This window comes from Amborella trichopoda, chromosome 2 (genome assembly GCF_054954075.1).
Source record: "Amborella trichopoda isolate Santa Cruz 75 chromosome 2, AtrichopodaSantaCruz75HAP2 v2.0, whole genome shotgun sequence".
Lineage (NCBI taxonomy): Eukaryota > Viridiplantae > Streptophyta > Magnoliopsida > Amborellales > Amborellaceae > Amborella > Amborella trichopoda.
Window position 1 is genome coordinate 35,880,559 of NC_142337.1, and position 25,303 is coordinate 35,905,861.

The following is a 25,303-nucleotide window of genomic DNA, read 5'->3' on the forward strand; positions in this document are numbered from 1 at the left end:
GTATATAGACTAGCTAAAGCTGTAACAATCGATTAGAATCTCTGCTCTCTTTGCTTTTTGAACTATCATATTTTTTAGGCCGTAACACTTCTATTGATGCCCTCTCATATTACTTTATAATTCCATGCTTTTCTTTTCCACTAATGTATGTTGTCAAGTTCAAGGGGAGAGAGAGAGACAACTTCGAGATGGGAAATCATAACCTCAATCTCCAACTACGCAACTTGAAAAATTTACCTCCCGTAAAAAAAATAAAGTTCGCCTCAAAAAACTAAAGTTCACATCGAGGACGTGTGGCGGTAGCGTCAGTAAGAAAAAAATGAATTTATAGAATAAAAATGGGATTGTATGATATGAAAGGGGATCCGCTAGGTAGACCCACCACGGGTTTGGATATTTGTCTAGCATTTTGACCTAGCGGGTAGGGCACGGGTCCATCTCTAGGACCCGTAATAGATGTGGGTCGTGTATGGGTTTCAGTGGACCCGACCCGGACCCGTCTTGGAATTATTATAATGTATATTAATTTTATATTTTTCTTCACTCTCTCTTCCAAACCCTATTTCACACACCCTCTTCTAAATCCTATTTCTCTATCCTGCGAAAACCCTATTTGTATTTTTTCTCTCTATCTTCCCCTGCAAAACCCTAACTCTCTCTCTCTTCCCCTGCAAATACCTAAGTCTCTCTTTCTCTCTTCCTTTGCCATTGCGAGAGCTTAATTTTTCTCTCTTCCATTGCGACTATGAGAGCTCAACTCTCTCTCTCTTTCTCTTCGTATTTATCTTCCCTTGAGGCCTTCCAATCCGTATTTTTCTTCCAAGCTTGATGTTTTATTAGCAAAAATGGCAATTCTTTATTTCATTTTTGTGCATCTTGATGCTCAGTGCAAGATCAGCAATAATGGAAAGTTATTATTTTCTTGCATTCTTTTTTTTGCATCTAAGTTTTTATTTAATTTTCATGCATTCGTTTTTTACATCTTGATGCTCGATGGAAGATCAGCAAAAATGACATGTTTTTAATTTGATTTTAGTGCTTTCTTTTTTTACATCTTTATGCTCGGTGGAAGATCAGCAAAAATGGCAAGTTGTTATTTGATTTTCGTGCTTTCTTTTTTTTGCATCTTGATGTTCGGTGGAAGATCAGTAAAAATGACAAGTTTTAATTTGATTTTCGTTCTTTCTTTGTTGCATCTTGATGCTCGGTGGAATATCAACAAAAATGGCGAGATTTTATTTGATTTTCATTCTTTCTTTTTTTGTATCTTGATGCTCGGTGGAAGATCAACAAAAATGGCAACTTTTTATTTGATTTTCATACTTTCTTTTATGGAATTTTAATGCAGCTTTTTTTGAACTTTCTCTCCATGGAGGAAGTTGCATTAATGAAATTTGGAGGATTTTTACAGAATTATGCATTAGAAAAGGGATTTGTGTATTTTTATCTCGGGTACGGGTCTGGGTCAGGGGTCCTAATCCACATCCTGAGTACGGGCATGGATCTGGGACTCTTTGGACCCGTCACAGACAGTTCTGGGTTTGGGTCCATAAGAAGTATTTAGATTTGGGTCTAGGTCCAGTCGAACCTAACCCATAACTAACCCATTCCCACCCCTATTATTTTTAGTACAAGAAGGTCATAATCATCTCTAGCCATTTGATTTAAAATTTGAAAGTTAAAAACAATGCACAAAGCTTGAGAAAAACTTCAATCAATTATACACCCCTAGCTAGTTGATTTCACATTTAATAGCTAGGAATAAGTGTGACATTCTTGTGTCAAAAGTAAATAGTCTTATCTTATACTTTCGCTCGGAATAAGTAAATGGTCTGGTCTCATCTTATACTTTCTCATAAAAAAATATAGGAAAGCTTTCTATATTTTTTCTATTAAAATTTAGGAAAGTTTTCTATATTTTTTCTATTGGAAAATGGTTAATTGGTTAGCACTTGACGATTTACAACGCTATGCTCTAGACTCAATTCTTATCAAAGGTAGGGGCCCACTCCCATTGGCTTATAAAAAAAAAAATTTAAAATTAAATTAGATAAAGGCTTACCTAATAACTCATAAAAAATTGCAATTCAAGCATTAAAATATCTTTACATCGATCATCTAGGCTTGAACATTATGGTTGAGAAAAGAAAAAAGATTTCAAGCTCTGAAAATACTGTGTATTGTAACAAATTATCTAGATCATCCATTTTGTCATAAAAAAAAGTTTTCAAAGATCCACAATATTTGTACATTTTATATTTCAAAAATTATTGTCGATGCTGGAAATTGATTTTAGAGCCTCATACAGATTTCAATTGCCGAAAGTGCTTTCCGGACGAGGATCTGAGGTGAGGCTCTATTTTGTTTTTATAAAGCCTAGGCTTATAGAAACTTCATTCTTTTCTATTGTATAGAAGTCATATACCTTTTCCTATCCAACCGTTTGATTTGAGTAGATGGCTAAGATGGACCCAATACCAATGTTAGGCCTTTATACTATTTTATTTTATTTTTTCTTACAAAACATTTTGATACTAATTTTTGGGTGTCCACTCCTCCCTTATTGGGAATATTTTGTTTGTGTGCCACATTAAAATGATATCATGTAAGAAATTTCATATTCATATGATTTGTAGAAAACCAACAAAAAATTCAAATGATGGACCAAATTTCATATGCATATAATTTGTAGAAAAAATTAAATTTAAATACTCTGAGGGGTCATAAACGGTCGGTAGCTTGCTTGATCTAATTTGGATGCCTAGATGAAGGGGAAATATATAACTTACATACAATAGAAGTGTATAAAGCTTTCCCAAAAAATTTGTTTGCAAAGAGGCCATTTACTTTTTTATACAAAGTCACAATCATTCTTATCTTTTATTCAAAATGGGTGGTCATAAGAGCGTCATTGATTTAACGCAAAGTCCTCAAAAAAAAATCTCGAACTCATCCCAAATCATCCAATTTGACATCTAATGAGTAGGAATAGTTGTCACATGCTTTCACCAAAGGTAAAGGACCCGGTTTCTATGCGGCCAAGCCTGTATATGTAGAAATACGGGACTATTAATAAATCTATTTTTGAGATGGATTTTAAGACTTAATTTTTAAGGATATATAATATTTAACATGGAGATCCTAGATATGAATAAAAAAAAAAATTTTAAAAATAAAAATCACAATTCTAATAAAAAAACATTTGAATTGTTAGTTTTTATTATTTTTAGATGAAATACCTACTTATATTCCTCTTTAAAATGGATGCTTTACACTTTTCGAATCACACATAATAATGCGGTCCAACCCGCAAAAAAATAATTATTCAAAAGTAAATAGTATCTTTACAAACAATTTCAAAATATGTCACCATATTTCAGCTTTAGGGGTCTTGTTGCCTTGACAAGATGTCTTGGTTTTTGCTTTCTCATAGTTTATACCGTACGAGTTATCATCTATCGTGGCATCTATCCTTTTCAAGAGTATGCATGTACATGACACAGCGGGCATTTCCCTCGTAGTGAATGGGTCGAAGGCAATGGTTTAAAAACCGGATCGGTGACCCGGATCGGGCTTTTCAAAAACCGATCCGGATCGGCGAATCGGCGATCCCGATCGGAATCGGGTGAATCGGTCAGAATAAAGTTTCAAAAAAATCCGAAAAAATTATTAAAATTCATTATAAATATTGGTTTTTAGGAATTCAATAAAAAATGAGGGTACTCCATTAAGAATTTTCATGTTTTTGAATGAATATGCAAATATTGATATGTTCTTTCCCTGCATGAACCGCCATTCAGCATTTAATTTACAGTATTTCGTGCTCATCCCTACACTGTTGCTGTTGGGACTCGATATGTGAATAATATGGTTGGGATAGGGTGGCCTCAGAATCATCATCTCTCTCGTTTTCTCTTTGAATAATATGGATTAAAAAAAAAAAAAAACAAATTTTCAAAAAAATCTATCATGGATTAAAAAAAAAATCACAAATTTTCAAAAAATTCTATCATGGATTACAAAAAAAAATTCGATCATGGATTAAACAAAAAAAATCACAAATTTTCAAAAAATTCAATCATGGATTACATAAAATTCGATCATGGATTACATAAAATTCGATCATGGATTACATAAAATTCGATCATGGATTACAAAAAAAAACAAACAAAAAAAACAAAAAATTCAATCGTGGATTACAAAAAAAGAAAAAAATAGTTCGATCATGGATTACAAAAAATTCAATCATGGATTACAAAAAACTCTATCATGGGTTACAAAAAAAGCAAAAAACAAAAAATTCAATCATGGATTAAAAAAAAACAAACAAACATTTCAATCATGGATTACAAAAAAAAAACAAACATTTCGATCATATATTACAAAACATTCGATCATGGATTACAAAAAATTCTATCATGGGTTACAAAAAAAAAAAAAAAAACAAAAAAATCGATCATGGATTACAAGAAAAGAAAACAAACATTTCGATCATGGATTACAAAAAATTCTATTATGGGTTACAAAAAACCAAAAAATTCGATCATGGATTACAAAAAAAATCTATCATGGATTACCAAAAAAAAAAAAAAAAAAAAAAAAAAAAAAAAAAAAAAAAAATTCCGTACGGAATCGCCGATTCACTGTTCGGACTCGCCGATTCCGTACAGTGAATCGGCGATTCACTGTACAGAATCGTCCGGTTCTCTCTAGAACCGGACGATTTCCGATTTTCGGGACGATCCGATTCCTTTTCACTATTTTCGAGTCGAACCGGGCGAGTCCGGTTCGACTCGGCGTTTTTTAAAACGGTGGTCGAAGGTAAGCAACTACTTTTGGTGGGCCCGGTCAATCAACATCCGTAACGTGGGACTCATTAATTGGAGGCAAAAAAAAATAATCTAATCCCACAGGGACGGCAGAATCAAGAAGGAGAGAAGTTAGAAGACAAGAAGGAGGGTTAATGGTGTCGGCCGCTTTTTTTATTTGGTACGGTTTGTATGAAGCTGAGGCTTTAAACCATCAAATTACAGTATGCTTTCAAATAATTTTAATTTGAAAATTTGTGGGTTGTATTAAAATATATTTTTATTTTTAATTATAAAATTTAAAATTTAAAAAATGATACAGATCGAACAAATCTATTAAAATTTGAATAACTTAAAAATTGATAATCTAAAAATACGTTACAAAATGTATTATTTCTAAACTTAAAATCCAATTTTTTTTTTTTAAATCTATGCATCTTCATACAGAAACCATCAAATTGAAAATATTTGAACATAAAAACAACCCTTTTTAATGAAATTTTTGAAGTAGGCTCTAATCTGATTGTTTAGAGTCTAGGCCCTCTATAAACTTTTCCATTCTTTTTTATTCTCCTACGTGGGGTTTACGTCATGAACCCGCGAGTACAGGGCTGGTAGGCCCGACTGGCAGGCCAGAATTCTCAATATTTGACCCACATGCCAGTGGGCTTTGATAGGGCCGAGGCTCTTTTAGCCCATGCTGGGCGGGGTCTTCGCCAAATGTTTAGGGACATGGTCCAGGTCAGTGTTAGACCGATCCGGCTGAGGCCCGTTACGAGGCACACGTGCCAGTCATACACGGTTTGGACCATTTTTTCATTGACTACGTGTAACTGACAATCTCATACTTCTCGACATTCCAAACAAAGTATGAGCCAAATTGATGACTGTCTTCTACACGTTGATGGTGAGGCCAGGTGCACCTCCGATTCTCTCTCTCTCTTGTCTCTCTTTCTCTCGTCTTTCTCGCTTTTGGGCGATAATTGGTTCTAATTGTTCTTTCTCTACAGAGAGGATCATCAAAAGGGCGTGATTCAATGGAGTCTCCATTTAAGGCTAATGTTTTGGAAGGGAAGGTGGCCTTGTTGACAGGGGGTGGTTCAGGAATAGGGTTTGAGATCAGTACTCAGTTTGGGCTCCATGGCGCCTCCATCGCCATCATGGGTCGCCGCAAGCAAGTCCTCGACGATGCTGTTCAAGCCCTCCGCTCCCAAGGCATCAGGGTATCAATTCCTCTTCCTTTCCCTCTCTACCTCTCTAACCTATTTCTTCCTCCACTTCTCTCTTCGCTCTCCTCTCCTGTTTATCCAAACAAAATCCCCCCTCTCTTCCTTTTGTTCCTTACCAAGTCTCTACATGTTATTTAACTGCATGAAGCCCCATAATGTCATGTTGTTCAATCCCAACATGATCTTGCCCTTTTTTTTGTTCTCCATTTGGCAAGGCGCTCTTCGAATTTCCAATGTTTGTCAATCTTATTTGGTTTATATTGTAAATTTGTGTACATTCTGCACTTAGCATTCTTGCTCATTTTAATGGGGGCAGCTCTCATGGCTATTCCTTGCTTCTCTTTGCAATTACTTTCTTTCATGCTAGTGATATGTATTGGGTCAGATGGATCAAAGTTTCTAGTCTTGGCATGGATGGCTCAGTTGTGGTGCTCTGTCTTCTTTCTAATGAATATTGATAACTCCACACTAAGAGTGGGATGTCAATAACTAGGGGTTACTCATATATTTTACATCTTCTATTGGTGTCAATTGCTAAAGCTTTTCAGAATTACCTAGTCAGCCATAAATAATAATAAAGTAAAGCCTTCGAAATATATTTCCAATTGACGATAAAAAGGAGTTTCAGATGGATGAATTTTCAATAGATTTTCTTTCTTGAAAACAGTTGTGATGCTAGGTTTGAGTCTGAGCTGTTGTCTAGGATCTTTCTAGATTCTTACAACTTCAATTTGGTCTTTTATTTCTTTCTACTTAATTCACTCAGTGAATGTATGTAATCAGGTTCATCAATTGCTATATCATGTAGGATCTGTATATCAAACATTTGATGTTAAGAATTTTTGGTATTTTGGATTGCTTTTTTAAGGAGTTTTACACTTTCTAGTTTTTCTAAGGCCCTCTTTGGTAACTGAGAAAGCTGTTTTCCTAGAGAATCTCTAAGAAATTGGAAGCCCCTGAGAAAAAGGTAGAAGTAAAATACTGTGGCTGGAAGCTGAGAACCCTTGTTTGATAACCTGCCTATGAAAACCAGAGAAAGCTTGGGCTACAGCATGTGCAAAGAGCGATTGAGAGGGGCGAGATTGTGAAGTTTGAGAAATAAAAGGGCAACGAGCTGGTTCTTGCAATTCCTCCCTTTTTCTGATGGGTGGGGGTGCGCTGCAGTTTTCCCCAAAATTTTGGGAAAGTGTGGAAATGCGGGGCCCCGCGTTTCCACACTTTTCCCCATTTCCAAACAGGGGATAATGTGGTATCTGAGAACGCAGGTTGTTGTCTCTTGTTTTCTTAATTACCAAACTGGGCCTAAAGGCATGCTCATATTTACATAGAGAGATTTTCTTTTTGCTCCGCAGAAGTTTTCACAAAAAATGCCCGTTTGAGAAAGGCTAATATTTAGTGTGTGGATATTCCATACTCTTTTACCCTTAAATTTCAATGTTTGCTCTACTTGTTCTATCAATGCCCTTGAAAAATGCAAGAAAATGCATTTACCTGAACATTTCTTGTTCTAGAAAATGGAGAACCCTTTACCAAGTTCATGATAGATAATATGAAATAGAAAACTCAAGTCTATGAAGCACTAGTTTTTGGATTACGAGATTAGGTCCCTTGCTTGTGAGCCATCATATGCACGATACGTGCATCTATTGATCCTAACTTTTGCAGACATATGCCAGCATCAAAGTAATTTATATATGTAGGGGGCAATATTGCGTCAGATAAATAAGCAAATTAAATTATAATGTAACAGCAGATTATGAGATTTTCTGCTACCACAATGTTTGTAATTAATGTAATTTGAATGGGACTCTCACCTTGGATGACCATAATATTTCGTTCAGTTTTATTCCTCTTTTTTGTTTTTTTTCTCCCAATCTTTATTTGATCATTGATTTTGGTTATATTTTTTGAGAAGCCTGTGTCTACTTTCGTTTCTTTCATTTTACTGTGTTCTATAGGTTTATCTGAATGGGTCTCTCATCTTGGATGACCATAATATTTCGTTCAGTTTCATTCCTCCTCTTTTTTTTTTTTTTTTCTTCCTAACTTCTTTTGATCATCGATTTTGGTTATATTCTTTGAGAAGCCTGTGTCTACTTTCTTTTGTTTCATTTTACTGTGTTCTATAGGTTTATCATCTTTAGCATCATATCTTCCCTTGTCCATGGAATGTTATAAATAGAATTATTTTGAACTTTCTGAGAGTTGACAAAATGGTTTTAATAACTTATAAGCATGATTTTTGTTTTTCATTACTAATGCAAGATGTTTTCTCAGTTGCAAGTTTGCCATTGGGAGGTAATAATAAATTAGAATCTCTTCAAAGGTGTTCTAATTAGTTTCTTCCTAATATATTTGTTTTTTATCCTCTTTTATTCTTAGCATGCCTTTAGGGCTGGGAAGCTTTATGCACTAATATCTTCATTCCTTGCGAGAAAATTTGATTCGTGTATTCTCAAACCTTTATGTACAACGTGTAAATGATAACATCTTCCATAGATGGCAAATCACATTCATGGACAGCTACTAGTTAAAAGTTGGCTAAGCATCTACGTAGTTATTTTTAAAACCAAAGATTCCTGCAGTCTAAAGTTAAATTGTTTCAATTAGTGTGATACGTGCTTGTAGGCCATTGGTTTTGAGGGAGATGTCCGTAGGAGGGAGGATGCAGCTAGAGTTATGGAATCCACTGTAAAACACTTTGGGAGACTTGATATTCTTGTGAATGCTGCTGCTGGTAACTTTCTTGTCTCAGCAGAGGATTTATCCCCTAACGGCTTCAGAACAGGTAGACTCTTTCTACTGACCAAGACATTTTTGACATGGCCAATTTTGAGAGAAATAGCTCAGTAACATTTGCATTATGTTGCTAATAACTTCTTGTTCTTCTCTCAAAAATAACTTCCTGTTCTTGACATCATTGGATGGATCAGATGCTTGTTGATTAGACTAGGCCATGATGCATCAGGTTAGGTTCACTTGCAATTCAAAATGATGAAATAAGGCTTTTGAATTTTTTTTATTTCTTTGTGATTGCAGTTATGGACATTGATTCTGTTGGGACATTCACAATGTGCCATGAAGCACTGAAGTATTTGAAGAAGGGGGACAGGGGGAAAGGTCCGGCAAGAGGTGGCCTCATTTTGAATATTAGTGCTACTTTACACTACACAGCATCATGGTATCAGATTCATGTATCTGCTGCCAAGGTTAGTCATAAAGTTATGCAACAATGGATTATGGTGCTCTAGAGTTAATGTTCTTGTGTTTCCAGTAATTTGATACTTATCATGGATTTGCAGGCAGCTGTTGATAGCATTACAAGGTCTTTGGCACTTGAGTGGGGGACTGATCATGACATCAGAGTAAATGGAATTGCACCTGGGCCAATTGAAGACACCCCTGGCACAAGAAAACTTGTGCCAGATGAGATGCCAAGTAAAAGTAGAGAATATATGCCTCTATATAAGTTGGGAAAGAAATGGGATATTGCCATGGCTGCCCTCTACTTGGCATCAGAAGCAGGTGCATAACCTCACCTCATTCTTCCTATAGCTTCATATGTCTTCCATCCTAAAGCATATTTTGCTTGGTCCATTGAAACATTGTTTTAACTGAAATTTTTGGGGGTTCAGTTTTGATTTATAGCATGTTATATAAACTATAAAGTAAAATATGTTACAGAACGAAAGTGAGAAGATATTCAGGCAGTTAGGCATGTTGGGGCTCTGGAAGCTCTATCCATATCAAGAGTTCGGGCTTGTTTCATGAGATAGCAAAAATCAAATGTAGTTTTGCTTATACAAATCACAACATAAACCTATGAATTATGAAGGCAGGGAAACTTCCTTGTCAAAAGCAATACCTTGTGGATTGAGTTGCTTAACTTAGGCCTATAAATAGGTGACTGTAGAGTTCCTCTCAATCATATCTAAAAAGCATGCTAATAAATGAGGCAGATATCAATAAACTGTGTTCATCATGTACTGCTTCCCTTAAAACCTTTTGTTCTGATTCGCCAAAAAGGCACTGCAGATGGTAGAATAGGTTATTTGTTGACCGATATTCAATTTAATACTAACTGATAGTTCTTGCTTCTTTTAGATGATTTACTAGGTGTCAGACAAGGTCTGGCAGGCCTCTAATCATTGCGTTAGGTGGTTCTCAATGTTATTAGTGTTGGAAGGCGATACAGACATGCTGGATTGGCATCTTTTATCCTTTAATAATTCAACCTTGCATGGAATGAAAAGTGCTTTTTGGTGTTGGCATAAAATATGATGCCATGTGTATATGTTTGATGTAGTATGCATAGTTTTATTCAAGGCGATGTGCCTCTGAAGCATAGCTTACCATTCTATTTTTGTTCTCTCTAATATTCAGTAGTTGATGCTTTTATTTTGTGTATTTTAAATTTCTAAAGGATTTTATTTTGAGTACAATCATTTTCTGTTTAACTAAAATTGGTTGATTGGTCCTTGGAAGTTGTGAAATATGAATGATGCCGATGTATCTTCTTTTGTCATGAATGTTTAATGTTTTCTAATGCATATACTTACCTTTTTTGTATATTTAATCCAAGTGTTGTATACAATTACAATAGCAACCTAGCATCTTGCCTTGTTCCAATACTAGGGATATGAGTTCTTATCTCATCGTGCTTCTGATAGGATCCATATGAAGATAATCCTACAATACCCTTCTTAAGCTTAAGGCAGTGCTAGAAACCTGAACTCTATGCTCAACTCAGTCCTTTTTAAAACTGAGTTCTTGCTGAGTTGTACAGGCAAATCTCAAAAGTTCGGGTGATTTCTCCAAATCGTTTGTGAAGAGACATGAAAATCCAATGTTTTCAACCCTTTCTCCTCGCCAAGTCCAAGTAGACTGCTTTGGAGTTTGCATTCAAGTGAGAAATAGCACAAAACTCATGTATTCCCAAGTTGTTCATTTATAGTACATGGAAACTGGCCTAGCCAAGTTGGCTTGAGGAGCTTTCCAAGTTGAATATGATTTCTATTCATTGGAATAAGGGATTGAGGGGGTTCATACATGGTTGTGCAATTCGACCCTTCTCCTAGTGAACTTATAAATGATAGATAATGTACGTATTTACATGCCTAACTTGGGCGTACCGCCCCATAGGTGGTCTATTGCCCATCTTTTTCTCGAGGCGAACATGGTAGCTGATGCCCTCACTAAGAGAGCAACGGTTTATTCAGGACTACATGATTTGGCGCAACTGCCCTATTATAGGGTTATAAAATAATGTGTTACTTTTTATTTCTATTAATGAAAATTCAGGTAGGGGGCCTTCTCCTCCACTGACTTACCCCAAAAAAAAAAAAAAAAAGGGTGTACCCAAGTTGGTCATATATGATATATGCCAACAGGCAGGGTCGCGTTGACTCAATGATTTTTTCTGAGTTGATCATGATTTTTTTTTTTCTTCGCTGGATTAAGGGATTGAGGGGTCTTTTACAAGGTTTTGTGATCTCCTCCTTCTCCAAGTGATTATAGATGGATAATGCAATTTGTTTCACAGAAGTTTCATTTTCTTTTTTACATGTTTATGCTAATCTATTCTTGTTATGAGCCCTTAAATCCGTAATTTAATGAGCTTTCAGCCTCTCAATAGAGCTACCATCCTAGTGGCACTGTGTCCAACTCCACCCACATGAAAGGAATAATACTGTAGGTGGCTCATAGATGCGTGGAACTCGGTTTGGGGGTAGTGATCTGTTGGCGTATAGGGTGCACATAAAGAATTTGTGCACTTAAGACCCTCTCATACACCCTTTACATATAAATTGCATCAAAATTCCACCTACAATACACTGATATAAGCTAAATCATTCTTTAATGCAAAACTCAAAAATAAAGATCTTATAACCAATAGAAAGCCCCAACATGAATTTCCATTCAATTGAACAATAAGAGATTACATGGACAAAATTCAGTTACATACAGATGTGAAGCATTCTATCAAACACGTCCAATATTACATAAAAACTTCCTCCAAAGAACTCTTACATTACAGCTCATAAACTAACATCAAAACACAAGTCATGAATTATGGGGAATCCAATTTACCTCAAATTGCCTAGGATCACCTCCATGGGGACTTAGTACACCCCATAGTGGATTTCCTTGATAGCGCGGGTTACATCGGCCACAAGCTTTCCTCTGAATGAAAGCCAAGAAGAACCTTCTCTAATCTCACTAAGGCCACTAGAGAGGGCCGTAATCAAGCTGAACAAAGTATCCTAGAATACATGAATGGGGCATGGAGAACATGGGCAAAATGATGGCCGAAGACAATGCTATGCGGAGACAATGTAGAGCCAAAGTAAGGGCTTAAGAAAATGGATGAAATGAGCCAATGTTAAGGCCTATCCCCTGCTGTAAATTGAATGAGGTGAAGGGATTTCATCAATTTTGGAATGCCATGAAAGTCCTCTAATGGTGGAATGGAGTAGGAGCATGTATAGAATAAAGTATAATGAAGTGGAAGAAGAAGGGTTATGTATATGGACCGCACAATGCACTTTACACTTAGGACCATAAGATTTTGTTTCTCTAGATGATGCTTGCTACTCCATTAGGCTTTCTCATGCTAAACTCTAAATTCGAGCAGTGCTTAAGAAAGGTGTAAAAATGATGGGGTGAGCAACCTTATTTACATATTTGAGATTACGATTTAGGAGTGCGTAGAAGGTTCTCTTTGGGAGGTGTATTATGAGCCCTTAATTCAGGAGATTTATGGGTGAGCATGGCTTCTGGTCTACGAAGGGTGAGGACCTTAAACTTTCCCTTAACCCGTCTCAAGCCTAGGTCAAGGAGGTGAGTTGCGTTAGGTTGGCAGTCAATGTAAAACTTTACCAAAACTTTTCATGAATCCTGAATCTATGGGCCCTTGATAGAGCATAATGGCAGACCAGCATTCATGTAGCTGACTTCAAATAGTTGGAAAAGGCTCTGATGATGATGATGATGATGATGATGATGATGGGTGAGAGTGGCTTCAATTCAGGCCACTCATCTAGCTATCATAAATTAAGGGATGAGATTTGATGACTTTAGCTCCTAGCCAATGCAAGCCCTTAATTTCTCTTTAATGTATCTAGTCGTCATCATCACGATTCATGAAAAAAGTTGTGGCAAAGTTTTATGTTGGCTGCCTACCTAAAACAACCTTCCTCCTTTATCCGGGCTTGGGACCGGCCATGGCGGAGTTGTATCTAGCCTTAACAATATCTAGATTAAGTCAAATTAAATAAATGACCTAGGTTATCTACGTGATATTTGGTTAATTCAGGAGAAAGATATACTCATAAAAAAGAGGTGTTCTCTTTAGATCAATAAATGACCTAGGTTATCTATGTGATAATTGGGACCGGCAATGGATGGGCTTTTTGTTGTTGCAAAGCAAAAGCTAGGTGGGCAAGCGCAGTTTTGTCAAAGTCTTCAAAAACAAGGGCTTTGAAAAGATTTGGCTTGGCCAAACAACACTCAAAATACATCAATAATCCTTGCTCAAGTCAACAACCTCTTTATTGGAACTAATGGGCGGTTCAACAACTACATCCTTTGTTCATAACATAACTAGACCTGGCGAGTGGTGTGCATAAGAAAAAAATAATACATATCCGAGGCAACTAGTAGCATGCGTATGTAGGTTTTGCGTTGCCATGGTTTTCAGGCACTTGTCCTCATAAGCCCCTAAGCATTGTACATCACAAGAGCCTCTTTCATCTCCTGGCCAACCGATCAACATCTACCTTGGTTTCAACCGAGCTTGACAATATACCTTGGGACTGTCTTTAGTGATGCAAATCACATACCAAACATAACCTGCCTAGGGTGTAGGTTCACTCACTAGCCAGGGCCTAGTCACACGCCAAGGGGAGAGTGATGGTGCCCACAATGTCTCAAATAGAGTCTAGCTTCCTACTCATGCCCTGCTCTAGGTACCGAAGTAGAGCATGCTTCCAATCAAACTGATAGTATTTCATAAACATAAATAATGAGGATACATACATCGGGAAAATACAACAGAATTTTAATTAAAAGCTCAAATGTACAGCCATTTAAAGGCCACAAATCTAAACGCTTAAAATAATCTTAGATCTAAGTATCACATTAAACTATGTTTTTATTATAAAAAAAAAATACTTTGTCTGTTTCTCAGGTCTTTTTTTTTTGAGATTAATCACGAGGCTGAGTGCTTGTGCTCCCCCTAGCTAACTGTTGTAAGATGTGTGCTAAAATTGTAGAAATTAGCTTATGAGCTTTCTCCCTCTCTCTCTCTCTCTCTCTATATATATATATATATATAGAGAGAGAGAGAGAGAGATAGAAAAGATAATATTGTCCAGAGGCCAATAATATATCCTTTGGATCATTCCCAAATCACCACTATTGATTGAGCAAGGGAACCCACAAAATCAGTCTCGATTCCAAGATCCCTTTCCTCCAAAACCAAAGTGCACCGTTGTAAACATCTTGCATGGATGTAAACATCTCCTTCAACCTTTTGATGTTAAGAGAAATCGGATGGGGAGTGCCTTTTCTCCAATTGAAGTCTGTAAAATGTTTTGACAGACTTTGAGTGGAGGAATGAAGCCCCTCATCCATCTTGCTTTAGACATCAGACAGTTGAGGGACTTGTTTATGTCAATGCTGAATATGAGCAATATAGTGTCTTGGAGAAACTCTTCTTGTGGATTTCATTTTTCCTCCTTCCTCCTTGTCTCCATCTTCTTTTGAAACATCATACTTTAAGCATCTCTGAGTCTTCTAATGATGACCCAACTCCGTATTTTTTGTGGGACTGGGCATGTATGTTTATTCATGAGCAAATTACAAACGGACTCTTTGTGGGGGGTTCAATTACCAAATAGGGAGTAATTTGCCCAAAATTACGAGCAATCCCCCCCTTCTCGTGGCATTTTTTTTCCCCGAAGTTGCCCTCTTGTCCGACAATGCAAAATACCGGACAGGAGGGCTTTTTTCAAAGTAAAAGAGCTGTCCAATAATTGAAATACCGGACAGCTCTCTCTCTCTCCTTGGCGATTTGTTGCTCCCTCTAGATCTCTGTCAGGGTTTTGGCTCGTGATTGTGGCTTCCTCTGCAACTCCTTTATAGACAAATTGTCGGTTGTAGAAGCCGAAGCCGGTGAGCAAATTGTTGGTCGCTGAAGGCCGCGTATCCCATGCACCAACAAAGCTTGTAGGATATGGTGGCCACGACGACACTGATGAAAGTGGGCTTTCTCATGGCCTTGGCCTTGGACGGCAGAGATTTTAGGTTGTCTTGAATCTCTATGAGGACTATGGCGTAAGAGTAAGCGAAGGCTATGTCGCCCATGGCTTGGAAGGTGCGCCGTGCTTTCTGCATCTCCATGATTGGGCCTGCATGGGTCATGGCGCTGATGCTGATATCTGTCATTCTCCCTTGATACAATTTCAAATGGCAATTTTCACATGGTTTGAGCTACGGGTTTACTTTCATTGTAAAGCTTAAGCCTCACATTGACCTGTTCCATTGCCCAATTAATTGATGAATTGTGATGGAGGGAGAATGGAATCCATGACAAGAGGAATGGTCCAAAAATAATTTGGTTTTATTTGAATGGAGAAAACCATTTGATGATGCACAAAGCTCTCCTTATCGATTTGAATACTCCAATTTTCTGTGATAAATTGGTTTTATTTGAATCCAAAGCTTTAAAGAGCTCATCAACGAAATTGTCTAAGGAGAGACCTTCAGAGGGCGCACGAAATCGCCAAGGACAGTCAAAGGTGTCCGGTATTTCGAATACCGAACAGTTCTTTTATTTTGGAAAAAGCCCTCTTCCTGTTTGGTATTTGCATTGCCGGACAGGAGGGCAACTTAGAAAAAAACATTTCATGAGAAGGGAAGGGGAGGGGTGTGATGCCCATAATTTCGAGCAAATGACTTCCCATTTGGTAATTGACCCCCCACAAAGTGTTCATACATAATTTGCTCTTTATCCATTGATGTTCCATTAAATTGCTCTTTATCCATTGATGTTCCATTAAATGGTCTCAGGCTCTTTGTCACTTCTAGCTATAAATCATTGCAGCTAATGGATCACTCTGTTTTTACTTGGCTCATTGTCATTCTCTCTTAATGGTTTTTCCACCTTGCTGTTGGTCTAAACTGACTTGCGACATATGGATGACTCGTAAGTCTAAAACTTGCTTGATTATATGTTCAAGAGTTGCATTTATGGATTTCCTTTGCAAAATAAGAAAGTGGATATTTTACCATCTTAATTGGGTAGGTCTATGTGACTTCAAGCATTTTGAATTATGATAAAATATCGTAATTCTTTTAAGCATTGGAGTGGAGCATTAAATACTTGTTTGTTCCCTCTGTTTGCTCCAAGCCAACTTTCGATAAAATCTAGTCCTTACATCTGAATCAAAAAATGTGTTTAACAGAACCATGGTCCCCTTTTTACTCTGCTGCTTTTGGGTAGGCATATTTCTCAAACTCTTGCTGAGGCTGTTGCTATAGTATTTCTTACTCTTCCGTTTTGCATTAAGCTCTCTCAATGGTTATGGGCCGAAGCATTCTTGACAATTCTCTATTTTACTCCGGAGGTGTATACAGTGCTCTTTACAATGAATCACTGTATTACAAGTACCACAAAGTTCCATGTGATCAGTCTTGTTTGAAATTTTTAGGGTATGCATGATGAACTGTCGTATTGGATTTGCTACCAAGAGATTCTCCCTGAAATCTATTTTGTATATTTCTCTGGTATGCCTTGTTAATTGCTTTGTGGGCTATGAGGCATTTCGTTTTTAACTCTTCTTTTACAATTGCACAAGTGCCAGATCCCTGACCTGTTGAGCGTGAGAAGTCTGTAAAGCCTGAAGACACATTGCTAAGCTTTGTGCCCCTTCCAAAGTGTTTTCTCTGTCACCTAAGGTTGCTTTCGTTAATCTGTAATGTCTCAGTCCATGACATTCGCTCATCTAATTTTCTACATCAATGGTATTCTCTCCTTTCCCATGTGGTCAAAAGGAAATTTTTTTTATCCTCAAGGGTCTCCTCAAGGGAGATGCATTAAATTCTTTCCATCGTGACCCAACTTTTCAGTATTGGCTAGGCTACTGATTCAATTTATCTCTTGCCTATCAAAATGGTTATTTAATATTTAATTTTCCTCCCATCATCATTTGAAAGTTCTGTTTTTCGAATTGGCCTGGTTAATTTTGTGAGTTACGTCAGTATTGTTCTGGTGTCTTGCATCTCTATACTAATAATATTTAATTTCATCACTCAATGATCTGCATGCACAGGATTTAATTCGCATCAATGCGCCTTAGATTTTGAATTTTTACATTCATCTTTCTTTCATGTGGTTTCTTGAGTAGTATCATCAAAGAGATCCATACTGTCTGGTCGTGGTGAATCCTGGATATTCTGACCTTAGATACAAGGACCAGGAGAGGGTGCAAGATCTAAGAGCCAGTCGCTTGTAAAAGGTGTAGTTCCAGGGACCAAGACAATGTGCAAGAGCTAGGAAACAGTGGTTTGTGGAAGTTCTTGGGGCACGCACCTAGAGAATGTCACTGCAGATGTATAGATGCATCCTAATCAGCAGAAAGACACACAAACATATACATATCAAGATAGAAAAGAATCTGCATGCTTGGAATTTAGATATAGTGAAATTTTGAGGGTTATCAACCCCTTGCGATGCATCTGCACACAGATAGGAGAAAGGTGATTAATTATCTGGAAGCAAAATCCTTAGGACAGAAACCTTATTTTTTAAAAGAAAACCCAATGGTAAGAAAGTTTTAGAAGAAAATATTTAAATAAAAATTGAATATTTAAATTCAAATATATCTGTGAAAGGAATATAGGTCTTTTAACACTTTAACTTCTAATAATTGTGATCACTAAGAAGGAGCATATATCAAGGAAATCCCAGAATTTTAGTTGAGGGTACCATAAAATTTCAAATACCATGTAGAGGAATCATCTCTCTTATGGAACTCACTTAAGTAGGGGCCTTATTAGGAACAAAAACTTATATGTGACACACTCAAACACATATACACACCCCTTTAAACTCTCTTTTAGTGCCAAGGGTGATATGGAAACCACATGGCAATGGTAGCTCAAGAGTTCTGCCAAATGGGAATGGGGGTTGGAATTATTTTCAAGATATTGGGATGCCAGAAGAAGGTTTAGAATTTTGGAGAGATGGGGGAAAGCATTTGAAATAACAAATAGGATTTTGGTGAACCCAAAGAGTCAAAGTTTCCCACAGATTATACCATAAAATATGGTCTCCGATAAATTGATCATAGTTATCCGCTAGCAATTATAGATTTTCCATATATCACATTTGTAAAGAGGAGGCTAAAGAGGGTTCTCCTCACCATGTCCCGTATGAGGTCTCAATTTCTTTGAGACTGCAATATGGTTAACTTGTATATGCACTCTATATGGTCTGAACCTATTGATCCATAATTTGTAAGGTCTTGAATATTATCTTCAAAATATGGAAAGATAAATGTGATGCGGTAGTAGATTATGGCTTGTTTTATTTTTTTTGGGTGAGTCAGCCAGGAAGAGGCCCCCTACCTGAATTTCACTGATAAAATGGAAAGATTTACAACGTTAAGATGCCCTTAAAGAACTTTAATTTCATACATCAAAAGGGAGAATAGAGAGAGAAAGTTGAATGCTTGAGCTCTTCAAATAGTTCCCTCATGACAATGTGCTCCTTTTGTGGCTGGGCTTTGGCAACTATGTTTCCGTCATGAAAACATGTGCTATCTTTGACCCCCAAAACCTTTGAAAAGAGTTTTGATGTTCTAAACCAAGGTCTTGTGTGGCAAAGAATATAAGAAAGCTGTCTGTAATTGCCCACCACAAACTGATTGTTAGGATGAAAGCTTGCCACTTGTGAAGAGCATCTTACCTTCCTAAAGTCTCTATCCAAATTAATGAAATGGCTGCAAAAAAGGGACACCAGTACTCTTTAAAACCACGTGAAAACCACAAAAATTTTCCCCATGCATTGAATAGGCTAACTTACTGCCTTGAGGTGAACTGACCAACCCTTGGAAGTGGTACATGCCCATCAGAGCTTTGTTTAAAACTTGTATTTTTTGAAAAGAAAACCCAATTGTAAACAATTTTTAAAAGAAAAAGTTGAATACCTAATATTCAAATATATTTTTAGGTGTTTAACGCTTCAACTTCTAATTATTGTTATAAAGGAAATCCCAGAATTTTAGATTAGCGTACCATCAAATTTCAAATACCATATAGCGGAATCATCTTCTTATGGAACTCACTTAAGTAGGGCCCTTCTCGGAATAAAAGCTTACGTATGACCCAAACACAAAAGCACGCCCCTTTATACTCTCTTTTAGTGCCAATGGTGATATGGAAACCACGTGGCAATGGCAACCCAGAGTTCCACCAGAATGGGATAGAAGGTTGGAAATATTTTTCAAGAGATTGGATGTCATGGAAGGTATTTAGAATTTTGGAAAGATGGGGGAAAGCAATAACAAATGGGATTTTGATGAACCCAAAGAGTTTTCCCATAGATTATACATTAAAAATGGTATTTGATATATTAATCGTAGTTATCGGCTAGCAATTACACATGCTCCATCTATTACATTAGTAAAAAGGAGGCTGAAGAGGGTTCTCCTCACCATGTCCCATATGATATCTCAATTTCTTCGGGACTGCAATATGCTAAACTTATGTGTGCACTCTATATTGTCTGATACAATTGATACATGATTTGTTAGGTCTTGAATATCTTCAAAAAATGGAACGAAAAATGTGATATGGTAGTCGATTATGGCTCGTTTTACTTTCACTGATAAAATAGAAAGATTTACAACTTTAGGATGCACTTAAAGAAGTTAATTTTGATACATTAAAAGGGGTAAATATAGAGAGAAGTTCACTGGTTGAGCTCTCCAAACAGTTACCTCATGAAAATGTGCTCCTTTTGTGGTTGGACTCTGGCAACTGTGTTCCCTTCATGAAAACATATGCTATCTTCAACCCCCAAAACCTTTCAAAAGAGTTTCGATGTTCTAAATCAAGGTGTTATGTGGGCAAAGGATACGAGACTGGAGGCAATTGCAAAAAGCTGTCTGTAATTGGCCACCACGAACTGATGGTTAGGATCAAAATATGATACTTATGAAGAGCACCTGACCTTCCTAATCTCTCCTATTTCTCTCCATCCAAATGAATGGAATGGTTGCAAAAAAGAGACACCTAGTACTCTTTAAAACCACATGAAAACCGGTAATTTTCCCCATTCATTGAATAGGCTGCCTTACTGCCTGAAGGTGCAGTGACAAACCCTTGGAAGCAGTACAGGCCCATAAGCGCTTTGGAAAATCTGCACCCAACAGACAAGAAAACATTGGCATCATGCAACCCCTGGAGGGGTTGGTTGCGAGGACCAGCGCACTTGGTACAGTGCACAGCTGGTGAGGTAAAACAAAGATGCATTAATTGATGTTGTGGCTTGTAGAATCATTTTAGTATATATTATGTTGCATACATTATCATGCAAAAATGTGACTCTGTCGATTGGTTAAATACAGCTGTGTTATAAAATGGATCCCTGTTGATACTCTATTTCTTTCCAAGAATGGCCAAAGGAGAAGTCTACGTTGTGATGAAGGTATCATAACAGCCTGTCGTTTGTAATTTGAGAAAGCCATTGCATCTATTATCAATTCCAAAAGTGTGTTTCCTAGCTTAAGAAGTAAATAAAATAAGGCATTGAGATTTTACTGTATAATAATGACAATTTCCAATTACAGAATCATGAAGAAGATAAAATGACCTTTAGAAAAAGGTATATAATCTCAAAGTCTGTTTTTGGAACATGAATCCAGGCATACATGACCAATTGACCATACAATACGACTTCAAAATATCATCGTGATCATCATCATTAGAGTCTTTTTTCAATTATTTGGGCTCGGCTACACGAATCCTGGTTCGCTATTATACTTTATCGAGGGCCCGTAGATTCAGGATTCATGGAAAGTTTTGACAAAGTTTTACGCAAGTTGATTACCTAACACAACCCCCATCATTTTGTTTTGGGGGATGGGTTAGTTGGGAGAGGGCCCCAATCCTTGGTTGGAATTGAGCTTAGGACGTAGCGTTGCAAATGGTCAAGCACTAACCAATTAAGTACGAGCTCTTTTCCTACAACCCACCTCCTTTACCTGGGCTTGGAACCAGTTAAGGGAAATTTAATATCATCACCCTTCTTAGACCAGAAGCCATTCTCAACCATAAATCTCTTAAATTAAGGGCTCATAATACGCCTCCCAAAGCGATTCATATACACACTTCTAAATCCTAATAGCAAATATATAAATAAGGATGAAGAAATATTTACAATGAATACATTAATATCCCATTGTGTGGCAAGGATAGTTATGGATCATGGTACTTAGGGAGGAGAGGACTGTGACTATGTGATGTACGTAAATGAACTTACAGTTTGTTATATTATCTTTATTTTCCTTGAATGTAAAACTAAGAAACCGATTCTCAAGAAAAAGAACATTTCCTTGCTTTTGTACAAGTATCTTGCAACCTGCCAATAAAATATACGAAGCTAAAGCAGAGGCCCGGTTAACTTTTATTTTTTGCATATATTATGGTGTTGATTTTCATTGTTTGTTTTTCTTTATGCAACTGAAGGAAATTATGTGAATGGTACGACAATGATTGTTGATGGCGGACTTTGGCTAAGCAAACCACGCCATATTGAAAAAGAAGCTGTGCGGGAGCTGTCACGGACTGTTGAGAGGAGGTCGAGAACATCGCCTGTAGGTGTTCCTCCCAACAGCAAGCTGTAATGGTGTTATTTTCTAGTTAAGACTTTCAATATTATATTGGATGACGATGATGAAATGATCAATCAATCCTTAGTATTGGGATTAGATCTGATTTGAAATTTTTAAATGGATTGCTTAACAGGTGCTATATATGATCTTACAATAAGATGTTCTTTGGATTAATGCTCTCTCTGTGCCTGCTATTCTAGACCTGCTTCACCCACTTGTAAGGAGCAACGTAGGTTGTTAGGTTGTGTTCTATGGGATCCGATCTAAATTGACCATGCTTCAATCCCTTCCTTTGGGTAAGAGTACATTGACCGCGAGCGAGATAAGCATACAAAACTGTCTACCCATTGATGCCTCATATGAATTCTTAGGAGTAACTCCTGTGAAAAGAGATTTCTTAGAAGCCAGTCTGATACTGGTGGATACACTAACAAACGCATGTGAAAAGAGATTTCTTAGAAGCCAGTCTGATACTGGTGGATACACTAACAAACGCTTGTTTTACCATGAAATTAGCATAATGCAGCTAATTGATTTCAAAATATGATTCAAAAAATGAGATGGAATGGAACTTTTTAGAAAATTATTTTATTTCACATGATTGATTAGTATATTATTTTAGTACTTATATAATTTAGTGTCATTTTTTATTTTAAGAAACAGTCACCAACTTTTCATTCAAAAAACAGAGTCGCATTACAATAGATTCTAAATAGTTACAGAAAACAAAACCCAACAAACAAAAGCAAACCTCACCCAATCCCACAACGACCATTACAAAACTATGCACTCCGTAGCACACACCCGATTCTAGGCTAAACCATCAGCTTCCATATTACATTCCCCCCTAAACACATGAACAAATCTACAAATAAAATTCTTACAGCAATTGATGTAGAGAGAAAAGGTGGGATATTGAATGCACCGTTCTTTTGAATTTTAAACAAGTAAAATCAGCAAGAAAAGAGCAAAAAATCTTAATTTAACTTGAGATTCAAGTAAATATTAATATTCTAAAATAGTTTTAAAATAATATCAAAATTTTAAAAATACCCCTATGAACAGTAACACGTGAGCAATAACTCGTGAACAGTAATGCACGAATAGTAATGTATGAACACTAGTAATGAATAGTAACTATGAATAGTACTATAAATAGTACTTGTGAATATAAATAAAAAAAATAAAAACCCTAGAAAAAACTAAAACTATAATATACATCATTGTAATTGAATAAAAATACAAAATAAGAAGACTTTTGCCCTCCATTTTTCCCTTGTTGGAGAAAACTCGTCATCGAGTTTTGAAGTGAGTTTTGAAGTGTGTTAAGATGAAGTCAACATCAAAACCACTTTCTTTGACTTTTTTCTTTGTCGGCTCAAATGTTATTCAAGGTAAAAAAATTCTTCAAGAAATGGGTCCTAATATGGATAATGAGGAATCCATGCAAATTTATCAAATTCAATTATTCGTGAACACCTATTGGAAATCATGTAAGATACTCTATACTCAATTTTTTAGCCTTTGGAGGTTCTCTCAACATCTAGTTGATCACTTTCTGAAATCAAGGCCACAATTTACAAAGTTTGAGTCGACCACACTTCCACTGCGCTACTCTAATTGTAATGCCCTAAATCTCTTAAATGTTCCAGATCTTCATATTTTTCTTCGTCAAAGATCTATCCACCCACGAAATCTTGATCACCATCAGAGATTAGATCTCTTTCAAAATCATGTTCATTATTTAAGTATGTATATCGAAAATTAGTGGCAGATCTCAATCCACAACCTTTTGACTTTCGATACGACGTACAACAAGATTAGTCTTGTCCTCCTTCAAATCACGTAAGATCAACTAAATCCCATGATTTATTCTTCCGGACATTAGGCTCCCAACGCTGAGCGCATGCATAGAACGGGTGGTTGAAGGTTGCTTCATCATTCCGTTCCAACTTTGAGTCGGACACTGATTGATGCCATTCTCTATAAAAAACCTCACGATTTGGATCTATCTATGTAGATTCCTCTTGCAATCTCCAGCCGTCCTCAAACCATACTTTGATACCACTAGATGCAAAAAAAAAAGGTGGGAAATTGAATCCACTGTTCTCCTAAATCTTAAACAAGTAAAATCAGCAAGAAGAGAGAAAGAACATGGATGTATATAAAGCAAAGAGAAGAAGACTTTTTTCTTTCATAAAATAAAATTTATTCCAAATAACATATCCCCACAAACTATAACATCAAACCTTTTATAGCCTATGAAACCCTAATTTAACTTGAGATCCGAGAAAACATTAATACTCTAAAATACCCCTAAAACAATACCAATTCCAAAAATACCCCAATGAATAGTAACAAATGAATAGTAATGTGTGAATAGTAACATGTAAACAATAATGTGTGAACAATAACTGTAAACAATAACTATGAACAATATCATAAATAGTACTTGTGAATAGTAAATAAAAAAATAAAAACTCTAGAAATCCTAAAAACCCTAGAAATAAACTCTAAAATTTAAACTATAATATACATTATTGAAATTGAATAAAAATACAAAATAAGAAGACTTTTTCCATCAATCAGCAATCCAACAATTCAATTATAAAACTATGAAATCTCCACGGGTACTCAGCTTTCCCCATTATCCAATAAATAATGTTCAATGAATCCCCCTAATTATAACTGGTTTCTCAAACCTACTAACCGGTTTAACACCAGCCAAAACAACCTATAATTCAGCTTCATTGGAATAAGCATTACCAATACGACCAAAGAACTTGAGTAAGACCACACCATTATCATCTCTAACTATACCTCCAATCCCTGCTAAACCACGATTACTAAGTGAACTTGTATCAAAGTTCAACTTGATCCACCCTTCCTCTGGTTTAGACCACAAACCCATCCTGCTTTTCCTATATGTCTTTTCTTTAATAAATACATATAAATTATTCATCAAATCCACCCGAGAAACACCTCTCCATTCATCTTTAATAGCTAACCAATCAGCCACCGCATTTCTAATATTATCAATCAATACTCTGTTTTCCTCTTGCTATCAAAAAGTTTATTTTTTTCCTTCCATACTTCCCATTAAACAACTACTTTCATAACCTTCCATTTGATTCTACCTTGCTTACTCGAACCTCCTACCAATCATTCTCCAAACAACTCATCCTTATCCGTAGGGACTATCTCAAAAAAACCAATTTCCTCCATCGCCCATTTCCAGACAGATTGTACATATGCACACCCAATAAACATATATTCAATATTTTCCTCATTATATTTACAAATAATACAACAATTTACCACAGTAACTCCTTTTTTCCTTAACATATCCAAAGTAAGTTTCTACGCA

General features: G+C 36.4%; 1 protein-coding gene across 6 annotated transcripts; it reads left to right on the forward strand.

Annotated features, from left to right (window-relative positions):
• The first annotated feature begins 5,685 nt into the window (after positions 1 to 5,685).
• SDRB (short-chain dehydrogenase-reductase B) lies at positions 5,686 to 22,110 on the forward strand. Of its 6 annotated transcripts, none has more exons than XR_016050553.1 (7): positions 5,686 to 5,725; positions 5,819 to 6,031; positions 8,666 to 8,825; positions 9,077 to 9,246; positions 9,340 to 9,562; positions 20,671 to 20,750; positions 21,791 to 22,110. XR_016050553.1 is itself a non-coding variant. In XM_011630648.3 (6 exons), exons 2-6 carry the CDS (start codon positions 5,846 to 5,848, stop codon positions 21,946 to 21,948), a joined length of 897 nt encoding a protein of 298 aa, XP_011628950.1. In that variant the 5' UTR covers positions 5,686 to 5,725; positions 5,819 to 5,845; the 3' UTR covers positions 21,949 to 22,110. The 6 variants fall into 6 exon arrangements, 4 of the variants coding, with proteins under 4 accessions (XP_011628950.1, XP_006826499.1, XP_088716168.1 ...); XR_016050552.1 differs by having other exon boundaries at positions 5,686 to 5,715; XM_011630648.3 differs by lacking the exon at positions 20,671 to 20,750.
• Positions 22,111 to 25,303: the final 3,193 nt, after the last annotated feature.